General features: G+C 31.8%; 1 protein-coding gene across 1 annotated transcript; it reads left to right on the top strand.

Moving 5' to 3' along the window:
- Positions 1-1,519: 1,519 nt before the first annotated feature.
- On the top strand, positions 1,520-18,072 carry abhd2a (abhydrolase domain containing 2, acylglycerol lipase a). The gene is made up of 9 exons (XM_073836712.1): positions 1,520-1,530; positions 1,637-1,812; positions 4,933-5,100; positions 6,433-6,616; positions 11,070-11,162; positions 11,447-11,548; positions 13,572-13,641; positions 13,752-13,836; positions 17,858-18,072. The coding sequence occupies exons 1-9, from the start codon at positions 1,520-1,522 to the stop codon at positions 18,070-18,072; spliced, it is 1,104 nt and encodes a 367-aa protein (XP_073692813.1).
- The last annotated feature ends 6,406 nt before the right edge of the window (positions 18,073-24,478 follow it).

Here is a 24,478-nt window from a genome sequence, read left to right as displayed (position 1 = left end):
ATATATATATATATATATATATATATATATATATATATATATATATGCATGCTTTTGAAATAAGTATTATCCTAACCAAGGCTGCATTTATATGATAGAATAAATGAATACAGTCATTTAGGGTGATATTGTGAAATATTAATTAAAATTTAAAACAACTTATTTCTATTTGAATATTTTTTAGAATTTGTATTTATTCCTGTGATGCAAACCTGAATTTTTACCATCATTACTCCAGGCTTCAGTGTCACATGATCCTTCAAAAATCATTGTAATATGCTGATTTGATGCTCAAGAAATATTTCAATGTTTTACCTCATTTCTGCCCACACAAGTGTAGTATTTATTACTACTTCATGAGCACATTTCACCAAAAAGCATGCTGTTCACACATCTATCCAATTAATTTGAGACTGTCAGACCTAAGGCAACCTACAAGCTTAGCAAAGGGTCAGTGTGTAATTGGTTAAAGACTAATTGTTGGGTGGGACTATTACATAACAGCAGCAGCGTGCACTTGTGTGATGACGCATGGATCAGGAGTAATTTGTCCTGCCCCAGTGCCCAGATCTAGAAACAACCCTGAAGAACTACAGAAATGTGGGCCAATACACTAATGGTTCATAATCATCAGAAAAATATGCAAACGCAGTATGTTTTATTTTGATTTAACATGTACCTAGAAACCCAATCATAACAAAGGCATCGACAGCAGTTTCCAGTTTTTCAAAATGACCTATAGTCTTTCCATGTCAAATCAGTCATTTCAGAAATTTTGGATTTTGTAAATATTTTTTCTGAAGAAAGACAAACATAAATAGTGTTAAAGCCAAAATATTACTGTATGAGCAGTATTGAGATAAAAGCCTAAAATTTCATGTACCTAACCGGAAATTATGAGAACAAACCCTGGAAATCCTGGTTCAGTTTAGCAAACCACAAACACCTTTTGTTCCTCAGACCTTGTTACTTTGTTTTTCCCGGTCTGAACGATTAGTACAGCCCAAAACATGACAACAGTTGGTTGTGAGTTTTATTTGGTACAGTCTTTTTTTTTTTTTTTTTTTTTTTAACACTCTGTGCCACCAATATTGACGATTGATGATATGTCGTGAAAACGCTATATTATAGAGAGTCATTTGGAGCCAAATTACAGGAGGGGACAGTACCTTTAGAAAGATGGCAGAATCATTATTTTATTGGTGGACAGAGATTGCCATATTTATTAATAAAATCGCTTGACTTTAGCAGTCCTTGTTGCATTATATGGCAATAGTGACTGTTTAAAAATGGGGGAAAAACACTTTTGTATGTTAATTTTGTATGTCTGTTACTCAAGAAGTGTTAAAGACATCTTAATATAATATTATATTCTAGTTCTAGCCTAACTTTTCCTTTGGTATCTTCATTTTTAAGGCCCTATATGGTATATTTCCAAAGATATTTGAATCTCGATGTGGCTCCACGAGTAAATTGTCAATTAAAAATGATCAAAATCAAAGTTAGCTCTGTTTGAGCAATGACACTTAGGTGACCTATTGCATCTGTGTATGTTTTTGACTAATTCTTATCAAAGTTCAATCGTAATTAAATCATGTACCACTGTATATATCTGAGATTGTGTTTCATGTCCCAGGTACATTCCTCCTCTACTGTGGGGTAAAAGTGGTCATCTGCAGACGGCCCTCTACGGAAAGTTGGGTCGGGTCAGTTCACCACACCCATTCGGCCTGCGCAAATATCTGCCCATGCAGGATGGGGCCACTGCAACTTTTGACCTCTTTGAACCCCAGGCGGATCATCAGTCCGGAGGTCAGTGCCACGTAGTTGGGTTTATTCAGTCTGAGCTGCAGTGTAACACTACACTCCTATGGAAACCTGATAAAGGATAGTCTCTCGTTCAGGTTCAAGGAGGAAGTATCACTTAAATGACATAGCAGTAGTCTGCTTGATCATCATTCTGACGAAGAGATATTAATTACAGCAATGCTTATCTAGGCGAAATGGCTTTTTGCTCTTATGTAATGTGACCTTGTTTGAAAGCTTACTTCTGGCATGGAATACAAATATAAAAGAAGATAATTGCAGCTTTATTTTTAAAGACATTTTAATCATTTGAAATAACATGAACTAAAGAATTGCTCGAAATACAACTGTGGATGTTTTCAAGAGTCAATTTTGAGATAAAACATGCACAGAAAAATAAAAAATGTAATTGTAAAATAAATACAGTTGAAGTCCAAATTTACACACACCTTGCAGAATCTGCATAATGTTAATTATTTTAGCAAAATAAAAGGTATCATACCAAATGCATGTAATTTTTTTTATTTAGTACTGAACTGAATAAGACATTTCACATAAAATGTGTTTACATATGTTCACAAGAGAAAATAATAGTTGAATTTATAAAAATGTCCCTGTTCAAAAGTTTACATACACTTGATTCTTAATACTGTGTTGTTACCTGAATGATCCACAGCTGTGTTTTTGTTTAATGATAGTTGTTCATGAGTCCCTTGTTTGTCCTGAACAGTCAAACTGCTCACTGTTCTTCAGAAAAATCCTTCAGGTCCCACAAATTCTTTGGTTTTTCAGCATTTTTGTATATTTGAACCCTTTCCAACAATGACTGTATGATTTTGAAAACCAATTTTTCACACTAAGGACAACTGAGAGACTCATATGCAACATTACAGAAGGTTTAAACACTCACTGATGCGCCGGAAAAAAAATGATGCATTAAGATCTGGGGGTGAAAACTTTTGAACAGAATGAAGATGTGTAAATTTTTCTTATTTTGCCTAAATGTATGTATGTATACACACACACACACACACACACACACACATATATATATATTCATTTAGTGCTGCCCTTCAGAAGCTACAGAAGGTACATACAGTCATTGAATCCTATGAGACCAATAGCATCATGTTCAAAAATGACCAATGAGTTTCGATATTTGTCATATTTAATACTTGACTCTTCTGTAATTATATCGTGTACTAATACCAGTGGAAAATGTAAAGCTGTGATTTTTCTAGGCCAATAAGATTAGGAACTACACTTCCATTACGGCGTAATAGTAACATGGCCGAAGCAGGTGCAGTAATATCACGCAGCACATGCTGGGAACTAATTTCAGGCGCTATGTGAAAAGATTTGATATGATTTTGAGATTCCATCTGTGAAAAGATGGATCTCAAAATCATACAATTATTGGTGGAAAGGGTTCAGATACACAAAGCTTAAAAACCAAATAATCAATGAGGCCTTTCAGTGTTCAGTGGGAGTTTAACTGTTGAGGACAAACAAGGGACTCATAAACAACTGTCACTAAACAACACAGCTGTGGATCATTCAGGTAACAACTAGGGCTGCACGATATTGGGGAAAAATTACATTGCGATATATTTTTTTCTTGCGATATATATTGCGATGTGTACAAATTCATTTATGTTCATCAGGTTGTTTTGAACTGCTTAAAAATCAAATAATAATTCAAGAATAATTGGGGTAATTTTGTAAGCATTTTCAAAGAATAAAAAAGTAAAAGTACAGTATAATCAAAACCCTGAAATAAAATACTTTTTAAAGCTTATTTTGGGTAGTTTCATAAACAGTTTGACTCACCTTATTCACTGTCAATTCAGGCAAATCAAGGCTCTAATATGAAATTAATAATGAATGTTTCTTTTACCCTGATGAAAGGGAAATCAGCTTCTTCCTTTCACGAAAAACATCAAAAGCTTAGCTAAGATGGAGGAACAGCTGATCATAGCTGTTACAGGGATAACATTTTTTTAGCAGCAGAGCTACTGCAAGCAATTTTTAGTTTTGGAAATCCATTTATCTTTGTTTATTTATCTTTGCTGAAACTTCCACGTCTTTAGGAGAGTGCGGCTCATGGTTGCTTAGCAACGGCAGACGCCACTCTGCCACTCAAGTTACAGAGCGCTTTGGAAAGAAGGAGAAAGTGACGCGCCTAGCGTTTTCCACGCGTTTTTAGGCGCGACATGTGAATGGTCCCTTAAATTCGTAGTGTTTCCGCGAGTTGTGGCAACATCTGCCAGGCACTCCCGACAAAGCACCTGTTTTTGGTCAGTAGCATCCTTTTTGTATTCAAAATACTTCCATATGACCGACGTTGCGTTTCTTTTTGCGACCAAATCTTCCATTTCAGCGCTTTTCTCCCGTCCCGCGTTCATTTTGCCATGCACACGCAGAGACTGCATGCATGAAGTAGGTGAAGCAACGTGTGCATTATAGTTTTTAAAGAACCCTTAAATATGAGTTAATTACTTTATTTTAGACAAATATAGATCCGTGAATAGAAATATAGATAGTACATTTTAAAATCAGACACACATAATTTTTTTTTGCCCTGCATCGTGACTGCCACGATGTGACTATGGCGCATGCGTACATCGCGATGACGATGCTGAAACGACCTATTGTGCAGCCCTAGTAACAACACAGTATTAAGAATCAAGTGTGTGTAAACTTTTGAACGGGGTCATTTTTATCAATTCAAAAATTTTCTCTTGTGGAGTAAAGGTAAACCTCTTTATGTGAAATATCTTATTCAGGTCAGTACTAAATAAAAAATAAAAAAAAATTGTATGAACTCCTTTTTTGGTAAAATGAACTTTTTTCAGATTCTGCAAGGTGTATGTAAACTTCTGACCTCGACTGTATGTGCACCTGTACTACTGCAATGTCTATGTGTTTGAAAGTCTGTTTTTTGCAGCTAGGTTGTTATACAAATGATGTAATTTGCATTTGCTAGGTCTGTGTCAATATTGTGACACATTACCTGGAAAAGAGAAGATAAACAGTATGATAATATTGAGCAACTCAAACATTTATCTGCATACATTTGCATTTATTTGTCTAGCTGTGAAAAATGTTTTGTTGTTGGTTTGACAGAGGACGTCACCATGGTCATCTGTCCTGGCATTGGAAACCACAGTGAGAAGCACTATATTCGTACGTTTGTGGACCATTCGCAGAAACAGGGCTACCGCTGTGCTGTGCTCAATCACCTCGGGGCCTTGCCGAACATTGAGCTTACCTCCCCTCGCATGTTCACCTACGGTACGAGACGTTTATAGGTTACGATGATCAAATGTGGGAAATGGTGAATAAATGAGGTGCTTTTCAATTTATTGAATAAAGCATTGATCCATGCAGGCCTCTATCTTTTCATTTTCATTAGATTTTCCTTATCTTTTTAGTAAAAATTTTCAAATGTTAATATAAAATTTTACTTAAATGTGTTTGGACATTGTGTAAATGATGTGTTTCATCCCATTCATACATTTGTGCTGTTTGCAATTTTATTTTTTAATTTATTTAATTGAACTTTTACTTTACTTTTACTTTATCAGCTTTTATTTAATTTTATTATTTTTTGTTACTTTTAAATCTGATATTATTTGATCAGATTTTTATTTTTATTTTTTCAGATGTTATTTTATATTGTATCAGATCTAATTTTAATGTAATTGTGTTTGTACATTGTATAAATAATGTGTTTAATCTGTTTGGCCTCCCTATTTCTATTTTTGCAATCTTAAAGCCATATATTCACTGTCAATACATACAATACATACAAGTATTTTATTTTATTGCATTTTTACCAGAGTTTTATATATTTTATTTTTGTCTGATGTTAGCTTATTTTATTTCATTTCATTTTATGGCATTGCATTTTTTTTTTTTTTTTTAATTGTATTTTCAGTTTTTATTGTATTTTCTTTTTTTGTTAACTGTATTTCTAATAATTTTTTTTATATTTATTTTGTATTTTCAGTTATTATTTAATTTAATTCTCTATTACTTTTTAATCTGGTTTTATTTATAAGATGTTTATATAGTTTTTTTATTTTATTGCATTTTCAGTTTTTTAAATTGGATTTTCAGTTTTTATTTTATTAACAATATTTTCAGTATATTATTTACTGTATATACAGTTTAATCTTGTTTTATTTCATCAGATTTTATAGTTATTTTATTTTCGTCATTTTTATTTTATTGCATTTTTTTTTTTAGTTTTTTTTTATTGTATTTTCAGTTTTTATTTTATTTTCTTTTTTTCTTTTATTTTTTTATTACTTTTTAATCTGTTTTTATTTTATCAGGTTTTTTTTTTTTTTTTTTTTTTTTTTCAGATGTTGTTTTATATTTTAGCAGGTTTATTTTTTTATTATTTAATTGTTTTAAACTTAAACTATCTATTTTATTTTATTTGATCTTATTTTATTTTATACATATTTATAATACATTTTTTTTTTTTTTTTTTTGTTATATTGTCAGAGGCTGTATTTATTTATTTTTTTAATAGAATAATAATTTATAGATGTGAAGAATTTATTAAGCTGATCTAGTCACTTTTGGTCACTTCATGTTCTGATTTTCTCTCCACAGGTTGTACATGGGAGTTTGCATCAATGGTGGGCTTCATCAAAAAGACTTATCCCCAGACCAAACTTATCGTCGTGGGTTTCAGTCTGGGAGGGAACATTGTGTGCAAGTTCCTGGGAGAAAACCGAACCAACCAGGAGCGTGTTCTGTGCTGTGTGAGCGTCTGCCAAGGCTACAGTGCGCTGAGGTGAGCCACTCTGTTCCCAGACAGAAGCTACATAATACCTGATGTTGCTCCAGAGGGTGTGGGACAGCCGGGGTTGGGCATAATGCCAAGATAAAAATGCTGCCGGCTTGCGTTGGGTACAATTCAGACCAGTGGACTCCGACTAAACTCCAGATAAAAACTGACAGAGCGTACTTTGTAGTTAGTGTTTTAAAAGGCGCAGGTGGTCTCTCAGTATTGTCCACCTGTTTCCTCCGCTTGACATTTGCATGTTGCCTCCGTAATTGTACTGCATTAAAGGAGAAGTTCATTTCCAGAATGAAAATATCCTGATAATTTTCTTGCTTGCTTTAAGTCACAAAGAAATTTAAGGTTTTTGAGAAAAGATTTTTCCCTAAATAGTGGACTTCAACTGGAATCCTCAAGATGGAATAAGGGCATTATCTAGCGAAACGATCTGTCATTTTCTAAGGAAAACATGAATTTATATACTTTTTAACCATGAGTGCAAGAAAGACGTAGATGGAAGTACCGACCCAGAGTTTACAAAGCGAGCGTGCAAAGAAAGTCAAACTCACTTCACAAAAAAAGGGAAAAAAACATCAGACGATTTTGAAGTTGGAGGAGAAAATAAGATGGAGTTTTTCACCCTAGCTTACCTTTTTTAAGAGCTAAGCGCATGTGACTCTTCCAGCGTGATTATGCAATGCTTGAAGACGTAGATGCACATCGCAAAAGCTAGTGCAAGGCGAGCATTTGTGGTTAAAAAGTATATACATGTTTGTGTTTTAAGAAAATGACTGATCATTTCGCTAGATGACACCCTTATTCTTTGGCTGTGATCGTCAAGTCCTTTGAAGCTGCATTGAAACTGCAGTCTGGACCTTCAACCCATTGGCCAACATTGAAGTCCACTATATAGAGAAGCATCTTGTAATGTTTTCCTTAAAAAGATTAATTTCTTTTCCACTGAAGGAAGAAAGACATCTTGAATGACATGTTCATTCTGGAAGTGAACTGCTCATTTAACACTGCAAATTTCTAGGGCATGTTTGGATCATCCCAAAAGAAGTGCTAAGCACCTTTATTTCAATCTATTATGTGATGAACATTTCAGCATTTGGCAGCGTAATGCAAAGGTTTGTTTTTTTTATTTTTTAAAAGAAATCAATAATTTTATTCAGCAATATGTGATTCGATTGACTTAGGAAAAATCGTGACACTAAAGATTAAGAGTATTTAGGCTGAAAATTTACAGTTGATCACAGGAATAAAATATATTCAAATAGAAACAATTATTTTAGATGATAAAAATATTTCAGAATTTTACTGCTTTTGTTGAATTAAACCTTTGTAAGCATAAGCATAATTTTCAAAATGTTATTTCCAAACTGATGAATGGATGTGCAGAATTGCAGAGGAACAAAAAGTATAATGATCAACACATTTCCCCATCAGATTAATGATTGGCATTAACATTTGTAGCCCTAACCATTTGTAGACGACTTTAAAAAAATAAAAACATCTTACTATCCTTAAATATATCAATGGTTAAAAGTCAGTCTGGTTAGTTTTAACTGGCACCAAAAAGAGGCTCATGAGCAGAAGTCCTGTCCTGTCCATCAGTCATTAAATCCACCTTTTTCTTCAACGTGAAAGTAAGCCTATGGGCAAGACTTCCGGTTCATTAGCTGCTATAGGGAAATAACAGGAAGAATCGCACTTTGCACAACCAGCGTGTTCATAATTAAGATAACACATTAAAATAATGTGGTAAGACACACCAATGTACAATATCAAGTGGCAAAACAAGCTGTTTTGTACAGCTAAAAATAGCTGGAAGTAGTTAAGGCTGGAAGCCAGACACGTAACATTTACAAATGGCTGCACACATTTTTACGGGAAGGAAAAGATGGATAGACCAAAGCCAAAGTAGCCTACTGTCGCTATTTATTAGTTTTTGAGATGTCAGTCCAATGGTAGAGCCAGCAGAAAGTGCTTGTATACTTTGCACACTGATGGTAAAGATGTCAGTGTTGACATGTCAACACTAAAGAGCACCATAGCAACAGCTCTGACAGCTAAACATGGAACAATCACATCTCACATCACTGTCAGTGAATAAGCATGTGATGTTAGTTTCAGCGCTGAAGCAGCTGAGGAATGCGGTGGATGTGTTTGGGCTTCGGTAAATCTATGGCCACACCTTTGCTGTCTGTGCTGTACTCTCAGCATGTTGCCAAACAGTCAAGCTCTGCCTTCAGACAGGATTACTGAATCTATAAAGCTGCTGCTAATGACTATTTTCTCTCTGCCTCTGAAAACTTCTCTGTAATTCATCACTTCATATGAATATAAATAAATGTATATAATCATTATTTCAGAGAGCCTGAAAAATAGTCAGGAACAACTAAACAATGAATTTAAAATGTGTGTGTGTGTGTGTGTGTGTGTGTGTGTGTGTGTGTGTGTGTGTGTGTGTGTGTGTGTGTGTGTGTGTGTGTGTGTGTGTGTGTGTGTGTGTGTGTGTGTGTGTGTGTGTGTGTGTGTGTGTGTGTGTGTGTGTGTGTGTGTGTGTGTGTTCATACATTTATATTTGTATATATGTATGCAATTATACATATTTTATATCAACCTTTAATATCAATTCCAGCTATATTCATTAGATACATTACAAGGGATATTGAATATAATAACCTGGCATATATAAAAAATAAAGATGTATAAATATATAATAAGATAATATAAAATTAATATAGTACATTTTATTTTATTTTTTAGCATTATAGCACTATATCCATCTTTTAATCCATCTATCCATCTATCCTAATATTATTAAAAAAAAATTCAGCAGTATAGCACTATACATGAATACATGCATGATGCATATTAATGTTTTTGAAGTATTTTCTGCTCATCAAGGCTGCGTTTATTTGATTAACAATACAAGAAAAACGGTAATATTGTGAATTTCTGCTGCAATTCTAAATGGTGCTTTTCTATTTTAGTATACTTTCAAACAGAATTTATTCCTGTGATGCAAAGCTGAATTTTCAGCATCATTACTCCAGTCTTCAGTGTCAAATGACACATTTTTCAGAAATCATTTTTAAGAAATCACTGCTTAATATTTTTCTTGAAACCAAGACATTTTTTCAGCATTCTTTGATGAATAAAATAAAATTAAAAAGAACAGCATTTATGTAAAATAGAAAAAATAAACTAAGTAAAAAAGTAGTAAACTAGTAAAACTATAAAACTAGTAAAAAAATATATATACACCATAGTTCAAAGTTTGGGATCAGTATTTTTTTTTCTTTCTTTCTTTAAAAGAACTTAATACTTTTATTCAACAAGGATGTGTTAGATTGATTTAAAAAAGTGATAGTAAAGGCTTATATTGTTAGAAAATATTCCTGTTTTGAATAAATGCTGTTCTTTTTAATGATTTATTCATCAAAGAATCCTGAAAAAATATTATTAAATATTAAGCAGCTCAAATGTTTCCAACATTGATAATAAATCAGCATATTTGAGTGATTTCTGAAGGATTGTGTCACACTAAAGACTAGTAATGGCTGATAAAAATTCAGCTTTGCATCACAGAAATAAATTATTTTAAATTTCAAAAAATATTTCAAAATTTTTTCCTGTATTTCTGATCAAATAAACTTTGAATAAGAATGAGAACTTTGCATTCAGGTGTATTTTACAACTTTGCATTCAGAATATGTGTGCTACCCAAATAATGACTAAAAGTAAGTCTTTGAGAACGGGTTTCTCAAGCCAGGTGGCGCGTTAGACCAAGGGCTCATCTCCTGTTTCCAGAATGCATCACAAACTGCTTGACAATTGCATTTACAACACAATTAACTATACAAACTTGTGTAACCAACTATTCCTACACTGCATGTACTTCTGCGTAAAAGGCTAAACGACGTGCGCGTTGCAGTTAAATACACAGACGCACACGGGCATGGATATCTGCGTGCATAGTTAAACTGCGTTGCTTTTAGAAGCGTCAATTCAGTTGTTGCATATAGTTTAATGTCTTTATTTCGGGATTATCAAAGTAAATTATAACTCAAATTTGAGATTTTACTGGGGCACAGTAGATTTTCACTGGGGCACGTGCCCCAATAAAAAGGGTCTATCAACGCACCTGCCCTGAAGCAAACCCGGCGGCTTCATAGCCGCATTCATGTTAGCACGTCTCGTTTGATGTGGTAATTTCACAGTCGGCATACACACAGGTTGAAGACTGGTTCTCGCCCCCTACAGTGCAATTCGGCTAGGTGTACATCTGCGCTAAAATATCAAGGTGAAAGTCATCATAGCTTGCGTAGTATAGACATTTTTTTTTTTTTCATTTTTTTTTTTTTTATCGTCCGATAAGAGTCTTGAGTTAACGCCGATAACGGCCCACCACTAGTTAATGGTATTAAACTCATTCTGTGGTGTGTGTGTATTTCAGAGCTCAGGAGACGTTTCTGCAGTGGGACCAGTGCCGGCGTTTCTATAACTTCCTGATGGCTGACAACATGAAGAAGATCATTTTGTCCCACAGGTACTCTTCATTTCCTCCCGAGGGTTGAATGTGACAGGCGTCAGTGTGAGTGCTGTTGGGTGGCCGGCTGTGATATTCACTCTTGATCTAAAACTGTTTTGAGCTCACGTGTTCTTTTGCAATCAAGCCATTAGGAGACCTCAGAATAACTAACACTAGTGCTGACTTTGATGACACAAAAACAAGATAAATTAATTATCTTCTGAGTGGTAAGAGAAAATAAATCTAACCACTGAGCTGTCTATTTAACAGAGTCAGCAAACTTGTATTTTGTGGTTCAACAGGAGCGTGTTATTTGGCGTGGGCTCCACTAAAATGGTGGACGCGGATCTGAGCCGGCTCTACACTGCCACATCTCTCATGCAGATCGATGACAACATCATGAGGTGAGTGCCGGGACATTGTGAAATGTGTTTTTTCTAATTCTCTTGTGTAACAAATATGAGGAACATTTTGTGACTTGAGATTTGGGTTAGACCACAAAGTGAACAAATAGTTTGTACTTTGAGTTATTTTAAGTCATGTTCTCTGAAAATGAATCTTCCCTCTGCCTTGTCAAAGATTTTGTGCTATTATAAAATACTATAGTTACTACAACTATAGTTACCACAATAAAAGCTGTTACTGTTGTATAATAAGAAATGAGGTTACAATAATATAATACGGTTACATTCATTAACATTATGTAATGCCATAACTAACCAGTTTTAGTTTAGCATCACTGTTTGTAGTTTATTTTTATTTTTAAATTTCCCATTGTAATTTTTGTAAAAGTTTTGGTAATTTAGTTGTGTTTTTGTCAACTTTATGAGTTTTGCTACTTTTAAAATACAAAGAGTTCATTTGCAAAAACAGATAAGTGTTTTTAACAATTTTCCAAAAAAAAAAAAAAAAATTTCATTGTGCATTCTACTTTTCAATTAAACTGCAGTTGAGTTACTTTTATTAAGTAAAAATAAAAAATAGTTAACTAACAATAAAACATTGAAAACATGATTAAAAAAAAGCATGATTTTTGATATATGATATATATATGATATATGCATGATAATATATAATATATAATATATATATATATATATATATATATAATATATATATATATATATATATATATATATAATATATAATATATATGAGCCCGGACCACAAAACCAGTCATAAGGTTAAAGTTTACAAAACTGATATGTATACATCATATTAAAGCTCAATAAATAAGCTTTCTATTGATATATGGTTTGTTAGGATAGGACAATATTTGGCCGAGATACATCTATCTGAAAATCTGGAATCTGAGGGTACAAAAAAATCAAAATACTGAGAAAATCACCTTTAAAGTTGTCCAAATTAAGTTCTTAACAATGCATATTACTAATCAAAAATTACATTTTGATATATTTATAGTAGGAATTTTACAAAAAAATCTTCATGGAACATGATCTTCACTTAATTTCCTAATGATTTGGCATAAAAGAAAAATCAATAATTTTGACCCATACAGTGTATTTTTGGCTATTGCTACAAATATACCCCAGCAACTTAAGACTGGTTTTGTGGTCCAGGGTCACATATACATGAGATATTATTGATTTTAATATTAATTTAGTTGTGTGTTTTTGTCTTTTTATAAGAGTTTTGGTTCTTTTAAAATATTATGTTTCTTTTATATTGCAATTTCTTTAAAAAAAAAAAGACATTACACTATCACTGACTAATGTTCTCAATAAAAGTATTAATTTCTTAAAATACATTATATCGTCACTTTAACCAATTTTCTGAATAAAATTATTAATTTCTTTTACAAAAAGACATTATACTGTCACTCAAACCAATTTTCTGAATAAAAGTATTAATTTCTTAAAGACACATTATATTGTCACTATAACCAATTTTAGGAAAAAAGTATTGATTTCTTAAAGGCATCCTGTCACTTTAAACAATCTTCTGAATAAAAATATTAATTTCTTTAAAAAAAGACATTATACTGCCACTTTAACCAATTTTCTTTTACAAAAAGACATTGTACTGTCACTTGTGTATGTATGTATGTATGTATATGTGTGTGAAAAAAAAAATCATGCATTTATTTTATTGACTTTATTATTGAATATTAAGGTCTTATTTATTTTATTTCAGTTTTAGCTATTTCAGTACTTCAAGTTAAACTAATGGCTGAATGTTTATTTTATTGTATTTCAGTTAACTGGGATTTCATTTACTTTTTTATGGTATTATTTAAATCACAATTAATGATGCATTTAATTATGTAGTGTAATTTTTTTTAATTTTGTTTTATTTTTACATTTGAGAATGACTATTTCCATGCAATCTCAGCAGAGAAGTTTCCACATGCTGTATGTTAGTAGTCAGTGCATTCCTATTATAGAAAGTTGTCAATTTGTTTTGTAGAAAATTCCATGGACACAACTCTCTGAAGGAGTACTACGAGAAGGAGAGCTGTGTTCACTACATTCATAATGTGAGTAAAATAATAAAGCTATTTAGTGAATAGCTTTAGAGAGTCTACAAGGAAATACTATTATAAATGAGATGGCATTCTCTTTCTGACTCTAGTTCTTTGTGTTGCAGATTAATGTGCCTCTGCTGCTGGTGAACTCTGCTGACGATCCTCTCGTGCACAACACACTGCTAACCATTCCTCGCACACTTGCAGGTACAGCACCGCACACCAAACCATCAGTTTTAAGTGATTTTAAAAAGAAATCTAAAAGATGCAGGAAGTGTATTATACAGTACAAAATGATCTTTTTAATTTTTAAGTTATTTATTAGTGTGCAAATTCCATATTTGTTTATTGCACGAATGCACTCAACAAATACATGAGTGTATACACTGGTACACCATTGCAGTTTTGTCCAGGGTTGCCAGGTTTTCTTAACAAAACCCGCCCAAATGATACACAAAATTCTTTTTTCGCTGGGTAAAATCAGTGCTCTATTTGGGAGCATATAAATATATTTAGGAGCACAAGTGCAACTGACACAATCAGCATATTTGTGTTTGTGCTGAGGGGAGCTTAAAATGTTTCTACATGTTGTTGTAACGTTGAGTAATACATCACAGACATATCTAACAAATCCTTTCATAAACAAAGTGTAAAGAGTTTAAATAAGAGATTCATTGTAAAGCGTAGAGAGCTTTGTTGATTATAATGGAACTTTGTGAGATCATGATAAACTATACTACTGCCTGATTTTGCTCTATTTCGTCGTCGAAAACGGTTGAAACAAAGTCACAACTGAGCCGCTGCGCATCTCTATTCAAACACAGCGTTTTTTTTGTTTCCGTTATGAATGAACAAGCGTTTTTAAACAAATCTAGTGAGTCAGTGATTCAATTGCCCATTCATAAAGACAGATTTCTGAATGAATCAAATGAATAAATGATTCAGTAATTAAATCAGTGACTTGCTGCCACCTACTGGTAGTTTTAGTTTCATTTTCAAAGTATCTTTTCAGTTATTTAAGTTTATTATTTCTATATTCAAAATGTTATATTTAAAACATTAATCTCAACATGAATTTAATTGCACTCATGCCACCTCTGAGCCTCATTAAACATCTGAAAATACACCTACAAGACACTTTTTTGTTCTTCTGTGCCACCTCTGTAATACAAATTAATTTTAATACTGGTAACTTATTCTTATTCTACTTGTTTTTATTCTGTTGTGTTAATTAGAAATTTTTAACTTAACTTAAACTTATAAAAAAAATCAGTCAAGGCCAAAGTTATTCATACCCCTGGCAAATTCTGACTTAAAGTTACTTTTATTCAACCAGCAAGTTTTTTTTTTGACCGGAAATGACAGGCTTCTCCCAAAAGATGATGATGTACAAGAGGCATCATTGTGAAAAAAAATAAAAAAAAAAATTCTCAGCTTTTATTTACATTTTAACAAAAAGTGTCTTGTACAAATTTATTCATGCCCTTTGCAAACTGTCAGTCTATGGGAAAATCCAAAGTTCCATATCATTCCAAATAGTCCAAGCTGTTCTAAACCACTCTAATTACCTTGATTCATTGGGAGCATATTTTTATAAATCACTTTAAGGAGTTAGATATCACCTCGTAATGGGAAGACTAATTTTCGATCAGATTTTTTTTGGATTGTTGATTGGAAGGTGCTCCTAAATTTTTGACTTTTTAAGTTTGTGCTCCAAAAAAGAAAAATAAGTGTAGAGCCCTGGGTAAAATACACTTTGTAGTGCGGTTCCCGAGGTAAAATGCATTCCAGAAGCTAAATATCATGTTTTTTGGGTTGCTTCAACCCGTGGACATGAAAAACAACCTGCGGAAGTACAGTGTGGAAGTAGCCCAAATTTTGCGGGAAAACCACAGACTTGGCAACACTGCTTTTATCTGTTAGTAAAGTAACAGCTCAAGCTTTATGACTGTAGTGTTCAGATTTCTAACCTTAAGTTTGAGTAATAGTGAAAGTGGTGCTTGACTTAATCACACAACCTAATATTACTTTTTTCCAGTCAAAACTACTTTTTATTTTTATTTTTTTGCGCTGTATTTTTCTTGTGGTCTTTTCTGTCCGCTTCTCCTACCACTTTAACAACACGCCTACAAATAATTTCCACACTGACCTCATATTCCAAAAACACCCAGCATTACACCAGAGCCCCACATAGATGTGCACTAGCATGCATGTGATATTCATGAGATGTCTATTTGTTTAAACATACTCATATATAATAAAGTCATAATGTGTTGAGTCATAATGCAAAAAAAGGTGTCAAACTATGACAAACTCTGACTGTTTGACTCTAATGGTTAACACTGGGAGAGTATTAAAGCTCTTTTTATTGCTCAGGAAGTCAGCATCTTGTGTTGAGTGGAAACCTGAATGTTTGGGCTCAGTAGAGTTGTAAAGATTTACAAGCATGACAAAGGAAGTGTAGCAATAAGTTGCAATAGACCAAGGCTTGGCAGTATGATGATATGTGACCTTGGACCACAAAACCAGTCTACCAACAATTTTTTTTTTTTTTTTTTTTTAAGTTGAGATTTATACGTCGTCTGAAATAATAACAAATAAGCTTTCCATTGACGAATGTTTGTTACCAATATTTGTCTGAGATGCAACTATTTGAAAATATGGAATTTGAGGTTGCAAAAAAATTAAAAATATTGAGAAAATCACTTAAAATTTGTCCAAAAGAAGTTCTTAGCAATGCACATTATGAATCAAAGATTAAGTTTGGATATATTTACAGTAGGAAATTTTCAAAATATCTTAACAGAACATGATCTTTACTTAATATCCTAATGATTTTTGGCATAAAAGAAAAATCGATCATTTTGACTCATGCAATGCATTTTTGGCTATTGCTACAAATACACTCATGCTGTTTAAGACTGGTTTTGTGCTCCAGGATCACAAATTTATTTTGCAAAGGTAAAATTGGTAGATTTTGCTGTAGCTCTCAAGGTATATTTGCACCACTATCAGTGAGCAGGACAATAAGAGAACCAGTAAACAAATCATTTATTTTCTTCTTGCAGTGTTATATGTATATGTATATGTATGTATATATGTATGTTATTTAATTTTTTTTTTTAGCTAAATCTTTTTGTACTTTTATGTGCTTTGACATTTTCATTAATTTTAGTATTTTAGAATTTTAATTAATTAATTTTAATTAAATTTTTTTGTTCAGTTAGTATTTTTAGTGCTTTAACCTATATTTAGAAATTTCAGAATGTTTATTTTAATTACACCACTAGCCAGAATTAAAAAAAAAAAAAAAAAATTATATAGAATTTGAATTTATAACCTAGAATTGTAACTCAGGAGTTTATCTCACAATTCTGAAGTTAGAATTGTGAGGTGAAAAATCAGAAACTTGCAATTTTGAGGAACAAAGTCAAAAGTTTCTTTAATTTTTTTTTTTTTATAAAGAAGTGTCTTCTGCTCACCAAGCCTTGATACAAAATACAGCAAAACTGTAAAATATAAAAATATTTTTTACTATTTAAAATAACTGTTTTCTATTTAAATATTTTAAAAAGCAATTTATTCCTGTGATTTCCAAACTCGAGTACCATTACATCCTTGCTAAATAAAAGTATTAATTTCTATAATCCCCCCCCCCCCCCCAAAAAAAAATACCCTTTACTGACTCCAAGTTTTTGAATAGTATAGTGTATAATATTACAAAAGCTTTTTATTTCAGATAAATGCTGATCTTTGGATTTCTATTCATCAAAGAATCCTGAAAAAAAATTGCTCAACTGTTTTAAATATTGATATGAGTAATAATAATGATAATAATAAATGTTTCTTGAGCAGCAAATCGATATATTAGAATGATTTCTGAAGGATCAGGTGACACTGAAGACTAGAGTAATGATGCTAAAAATTCAGCTTTGCATCACATGAATAAATTACATTTTAAAATGTATTAAAATAGAAATCAGTTATTTTAAGTAGTACAAATATTTCACAATATTACTGTTTTTGCTGTATTTTTGATTAAATAAATGCATTCTTGGTGAGCAGAAGACAGTTATTTTAAAAACATCAAAAATCTTACTGTTCAAAAACTTTTGACTACTAGTGGTTTTGAGGGAAAAAAAAAGTGAGTGGTGGAAACAGGCTTCCATAATAGGTGTATTAGAGTTTTGCAATTACTCACTCGTGTTGGTTCATTTTCATTTTGCAGAAAAGAAAGAAAACGTGATCTTCGCTCTGACGCTCCACGGTGGACACCTGGGTTTCTTCGAGGGCGCTGTGTTGTTCCCTCAGCCCCTCACCTGGATGGACAAGGTCATTGTGGGCTACGCCAATGCCATGTGCCAGTGGGAGAAACAAAAAACGCCATGCCAAAGTCAGGGCGCCCATTCCAGGGAAACGAAATGCCAAGACAGTAAATCCTAACTGATCCCGTCTCCGTTTCACCTCCACCGTGACATTTTCACCACGCACACGAGGGATTGGACCACCATCTTCAAGCGTTCACTGTCAGTGGGAATATTTGTTTCTCTTTTCTATCACGGTTTATCAACATGAATCGTAACGACTTTCCAACAGAGAAAACAAAGCCACTCGAAGACCAAAAAACAATCAGATAACCTGTGTAGCGAGGGCGGCGTTTTAGATTTACTGTAGTTTGTAGTTCTTTAGATACAGTCAGTATCTCTTGCTCTCTAATTAGGATACTGAAAACTGCTTACTGCTATACAGGATCTAGCAGAGCTGGGTGAATCTCACAAAAATCAAGGTCAAACAGGGTGGGGAAAAAAAAGTAGTTTTGGATAATATTAAAAGATAATATTTTGCAAGTCTATTTTTGAGACTATTAAAATATTCAGCATATTAATTAAAATGTAAGTACATTTTTCCCTTTTTTTTTTTCCTCAGTGGTGAGCCTCATGCTCTTTTTTTTTTTTTTTTTTTTTTACCAAGATTTATATTTATATATATCTATCAGTTGTTTTCTGGAGTAATTTTCTCCGTTTTTTTTTTTTTTTTTTACCCTTTTTCTTTTCTTTTTTCTTTTCTTTTCTTTTCTTTTTTTTTTTTACTAAATATTCTAATTCTAAATATTCTTTTTGATAAATATCAGTTGTTTTTTGGAGTAATTTTCCTTTTTTGTCCAGTTAAGTTTTTTTGAGGCCTTATACTTTTTTTTTGTATTGTAAATATTATAATATATATTTATATATACATTAAAATATATGAATACATATTGATACAAGTCAATTATTCAGCATTTTATTTAAAATATAAGCACATTTTCCCCCGTTTTTTTTTTTTTTTTTTTTTTTTTTTTTTTTTTTGGTTTTGTTTTTGGTTATTTTTTTGATGAATATCAGTTTTTTGGAGTATTTTATTTTTTTTACAAAATATTGTTATACAATAGATATATAAATATTTAATCCTAAATGAATAATTTATTATTAAATCATTTTCACATTATTTTGAACAAAGATTTTTTTTATGATAATGAGAATTTCATGTCACAATGCAGAAATGTAATAGTCCTTAAAATAAGCTTAATTTCTTCTAGCTAAAATAAATTTATTTTCTATCATTGTTTTGTAGTTAAAAAAATGACATTGACCACCTTTGTGACAAATACAATTTTCAGCAAATTAATTCAAATAAAAGCACATTTTCTCCCATTTTTTTTTCCCCCCTTGGTTTTATGTTTGGTCATTTTTTGGTGAATATCAGTTGTTGTTTTTTGGAGTAATTTTCCTTTTTTTCCAATGGTGAGCCTAATGCTTTTTTTGGTTATAAAATATTATAATACAATAAATGAACATTAATGTAGATTTTTTTTTTTTCACTTTTTCATTGGTTTTTGGATCAAAATCTGACCTAGACATATTCTTGAGCAGCTTTGTGAGATTCACCCAGCTAGTTTATTAAACCAACACAAACTTTAATGTACATTACACATGAGTTTATGGGAAGTGAGTGTTATGCAGGCACTGTGTGCTTCTAGATACGACCGGCGCGCTGTTTGAGTGCATATTATCGTTTGATATTTGAGTTTTAGGTCTGGCAACCGTTTAAGCACAGGCTAGCATTCATGTCGCTCGTATTGAAAACTAACTACTAGACCTTCTCAAACTTCATTAATCATGAAGCCTTGTTGGTTGAATCCAAGTCACATTCCTAGTCTATCTTTTTTTGTTTAGCACTTTTATTTGCCATACGACTGATGTTGTCATTCAGAGATTACAGAGACTAGCCGACAGGGTTAAATCTAGAAATGAGAAATGACAACAAGAGGGAGAGAGCAAGCGCAAACCTTGAATGAACTCGATGATCCCTCGTGATTACCAAAACGTGTTGACTGTCCTTTTGCGGGCCGTCCCACAAGCACTACGACCCAGTTTTATATGGCAAATCCTATTTTGTTGAAGTCCAGCTCCTGTGGAGAACAGCGGTGTGCTGTTTGCGGCAGTATTGACTCGTGTTTGTGGAGAATTGTTCAAGTTGCTAGATCTAGATTGTGTAACATGTTGATTTGGGACCCAGTGGGAGACAACAGTGCTTTTTTTAATGGTGCACGTCTGTGAAAACTGGTTACTTTAAGTTGTTTTAGGTTTTTTTTTCTTTATCTTCGTTCATTTTCGTTTCGCTGTTTAAAATTTTGTGCAATTACTTGACGGATTTATGTGTTTCTTTACTCGTGGAATCTAGACTGTCTGAAATGGAACTGATCTTATTGTTACCCATTAAAATAATCAAATGCAGAGGGGAAAATATATAAGATATATATTTAAATTTAATGGGAACGAGTCACCAAAGGCTTGGGCGGACTATAAAAACGTTTAACACAGCAGTTTGGTGCAGTTACACCTGATTTGTTTCAGGGATAAAATATATCTCACAAAAATCTCACAAAATCGGCAAGTAATATTTCACCGCATAATAAAAAAGGAAAAATTGTTACAATTATACACATTTTTAGGACATTATTTTCATGACACTTAAGCACATTTTTCATATATATATATAAAATAATTGATTATTAAATAATTTTCCCATTATTTTGAGCAGAATTATTTTTTTTTAATTTTATAATGAGAATTTCACGTCACAATGCAGAAATGGAATGGTCCTCAAAATAAGCTTAATCTCTTTTAGCTAAAATTAATTCCTTTCGTTCATTGTTTTTTGGATCAAAATATCATCTAGACATATTGTTGACCAGCTTTGAGACAATTAAAATATTCAGCATTTTAATTCAAATGTAAGCACATTTTCCCCCATTTCTTTCCCCTTATTTTCGGTTATTTTTTGACAAAAATCTAGTAATTTTCATTTTTTTCAGTTAAGTTTTCCTTCTTTTTTTTTTTTTTTTTTACAAAATATAATCATACATTAAATCAACATTAATGAAAGGTAGTGCAACAAATACCATGATTATTAATTTTATTATATTTATATATATATATATATGTATATGTATATATGTATATATATGTCACAATGCCGAAATGTAATGGTCCTCAAAATAAGCTTAATTTCTTTTTTATTATAATTTTTTTCCCAACATTTTGACATTATTTTCATGACATTTAAGCAGATTTTTCATATATACATGCATATAGTTTTTTTTTTTTTTATAAGTATTTTATGTTCACCAAGGCTGTTTATTTTATCAAAAATATGGGGAAAAAAATAATATTGTGAAATATTATTGTTATTTTAAATAACTATTTTCTATTTTAATATACTTCAAATTGTAATATATTCCTGTGATACAAAGCTGAATTTTCAGCATCATTACATGACACACGATCCTTCAGAAATGAAAATAATATGCTCATTTATAATCAATGTTGGAAACTGTTATGTTGCTTTTTTTCCCCTTTTTCATGATTCTTTGATAAATATAAAAAAGAATAAAATAACAGCATTTATATACAAAAAAATAACAATGCAAGACTTTACTATCACATCTTTGCTGAGTGAAAATATTAATTTACTTATATTTACGGGCCCCATATTTTACATTTAATGTAAATTTAATAAATATATATATATATATATAGTAGCACAACCGTTTCAGCATTGATAATAAATCAACATATTAAAATAATGATGAATGATCATGTGACAATGAATACTGGAGGAATGGTGCAAAAAAAAAAATCAGCTTTGCATCATAGAAATAAATTATATCTTAGAATATATTCAAATAGAAAGCTGTTATTTTAAACTGCAATATTATTTCACAATATTACTATTTTTTTCTGTATTTTTTTTATCGAATAAATGCAGCCTTGTTGAGCATAAAACATCTTTGAAACATTAAAAAAACATTTATTTTTTTTACTTTTAATTTTGGGATGAAATATTATTCTGGACAGGTTTTGTGAGATTGTATAATCTTTACTGATTTATCATCATGCTGCAGCTGTGAAAGAATATTTATTGTTTTTTCAAGGGAAAAAAAGACGTAAAAAGTGTAATGTTTAGTATACATACATACATACATAGACAGTTGAGTAAAGATTGTCAGATTGCCGTAAACCCTCAGTCATTTGTTGTGAACTATGTGCATTTTCAACATACATAATTGCCTTCGTTATTAGTGTTTAGCCGTCAAGAGAAAGTGTCAAAGCACTTTCAGTGTTATAAGTGTCAAATTTGACCAATTAGCAGTTGAAAGACGCCCCCTGTGGGTTGTCAGATGTAAAAGCACTGAGGTGAATGTGTGGTTTCGCACTCAAGAGCTCTCAACTGATACAGTTTTTAATCCCATCTAGATATGAGAGAGAAAGCTGATCCCCTCTGTTAGGTTTTGTTGTCTCTTAGTCTCTGTATTCAGTGACTGTGTCTTGTTTCTTGAACCTTTGGAAAACAGCAAAACGGTGTTGTAAACGTGAGTCTAAAAGCTCCCGGTTGAGTGTTCAGCTGTTTCCGGTGATCGGATCTATTTGGCCTTTTGCACCAGCACAAATTCAATCTCTGCTGTAAGTCGATCCAGTTTGCCTTTCAGATGTCTCCCTCTTACTTTTTTTGCAAAGAAAACACGGACTTACGTTGTACATCCTCTACAGACGTTAACCAAATTTTTGTATTTTACATTCATTTGGATGTCTTTTTCTTTTCTTATGTACAAAAGTATGACTGTAAATGAATGTGAATGTGAATGTTTCAATGCGTCATATCACCACATTTGCTTATGGAAACTACCAACAAATTTGCTTTTGGAAACCACCAACAAATTTGCTTTCGGAAACCAGGGAACTTTGATTTGTTTGATGATCAGCAATAACACTTTGAATTTTTTTCTCTTTTTCTCCATGCCAAACTGAGACAAATAGGTCCAAAAAATATATTGTGTCAAATGGAGTTTAGAGAAATTGTATTCATGCTGCAGTCACAAATAGAAATTATATAAGGAAAGTGAAAGTCTATATATATATATATATATATATATAAGTCTATTTGCAAAATACTAGAGTAGGATATTCACAAAGCTTTGAGACTGAAACGGCCCGACGTCACTTGTGAGGGATTATTTCACTGAAGATCACCAAATCTGTTCCTACTATTCTGACCCATATTTTCATCACGGTTTATTGTGTTTGATGGCTGGATTTTGAATGTCATTTTTTTTCATGACCTCAAAACACCCATGCAGCATAATAACTCAATCACTGGTGTGTTTTTGATTTGGAAAACCAATGGTGTGTGATTGAATAATTTATTATTACAAGAATGGTTATTGTGTTCCAGAAATAAATTATTTTCTTGTTTAAAAACAAGTTGCTGTTATGTGATTTTTCTCCAGTGGATATATATCTTTATTAGGGATTTTTATTATTTTGATGGAATATGTTGGTATTAGCTCTTTTAGACAAACAATATTTTACATAAAATATGAAATATGTCATTTACACTACTTGTCAAAGGTTTGTGAACGGTAAGATTTTTAATGTTTTTTTTTTTTTTAAAGAAGTCTCTTCTGTTCTCCAAGCCTGCATTCATTTGATCCAAAATACAGCAAAAACAGTAAAATCCTGAAATATTTTTACTATTTAAAATAACTGCTTTCTATTTGAATATATTTTAAAATGTAATTTATTCCTGTGATTTCAAAGCTGAATTTTTAATTCATTATACCAGTCACATGACCCTTCAGAAATCATTCTAATATTACGACTTATAATAACAATTTATTTATATATGTGACCATGGACCACAAAACCAGTCATAAGGTTAAATTTTACAAAACTGAGATATATACATCATATGAAAGCTCAATAAATAAGCTTTCTATTGATATATGGTTTGTTAGGATAGGACAATATTTGGCCGAGATACATCTATTTGAAAATCTGGAATCTGAGGGTGCAAAAAAATCCAAATACTGAGAAAATCACCTTTAAAGTTGTCCAAATTAAGTTCTTAACAATGCATATTACTAATCAAAAATTACATTTTGATAGGTTTACAGTAGGAATTTTACAAAAAATCTTAATGTAACATGATCTTTACTTAATTTCCTAATGATTTTTGACATAAAAGAAAAATCAATAATTTTGACCTATACTATGTATTTTTGGCTATTGCTACAAATATACCCCAGCGAATTAAGACTGGTTTTGTGGTCCAGGGTCACATATATATATAAACTGATAATAAATCAACTTATTAAAATAATTTCTGACCATGTGACACTGAATACCAGAGTAATGGTGCTAAAATTAAGCTTTGCATCATAATAATTAATTATATTTGAAAATATATTCAAATAGAAAGCTAACTGTTTCTTTCTGTATTTTTGATCAAATAAATGCAGCCTTGATAAGCA

The sequence above is a fragment of the Garra rufa genome, chromosome 3, assembly GCF_049309525.1.
Source record: "Garra rufa chromosome 3, GarRuf1.0, whole genome shotgun sequence".
Classification (NCBI taxonomy): domain Eukaryota; kingdom Metazoa; phylum Chordata; class Actinopteri; order Cypriniformes; family Cyprinidae; genus Garra; species Garra rufa.
The sequence above is the reverse complement of the archived record's forward strand: the minus strand, read 5'-3'. Positions and strand labels throughout refer to the sequence as shown.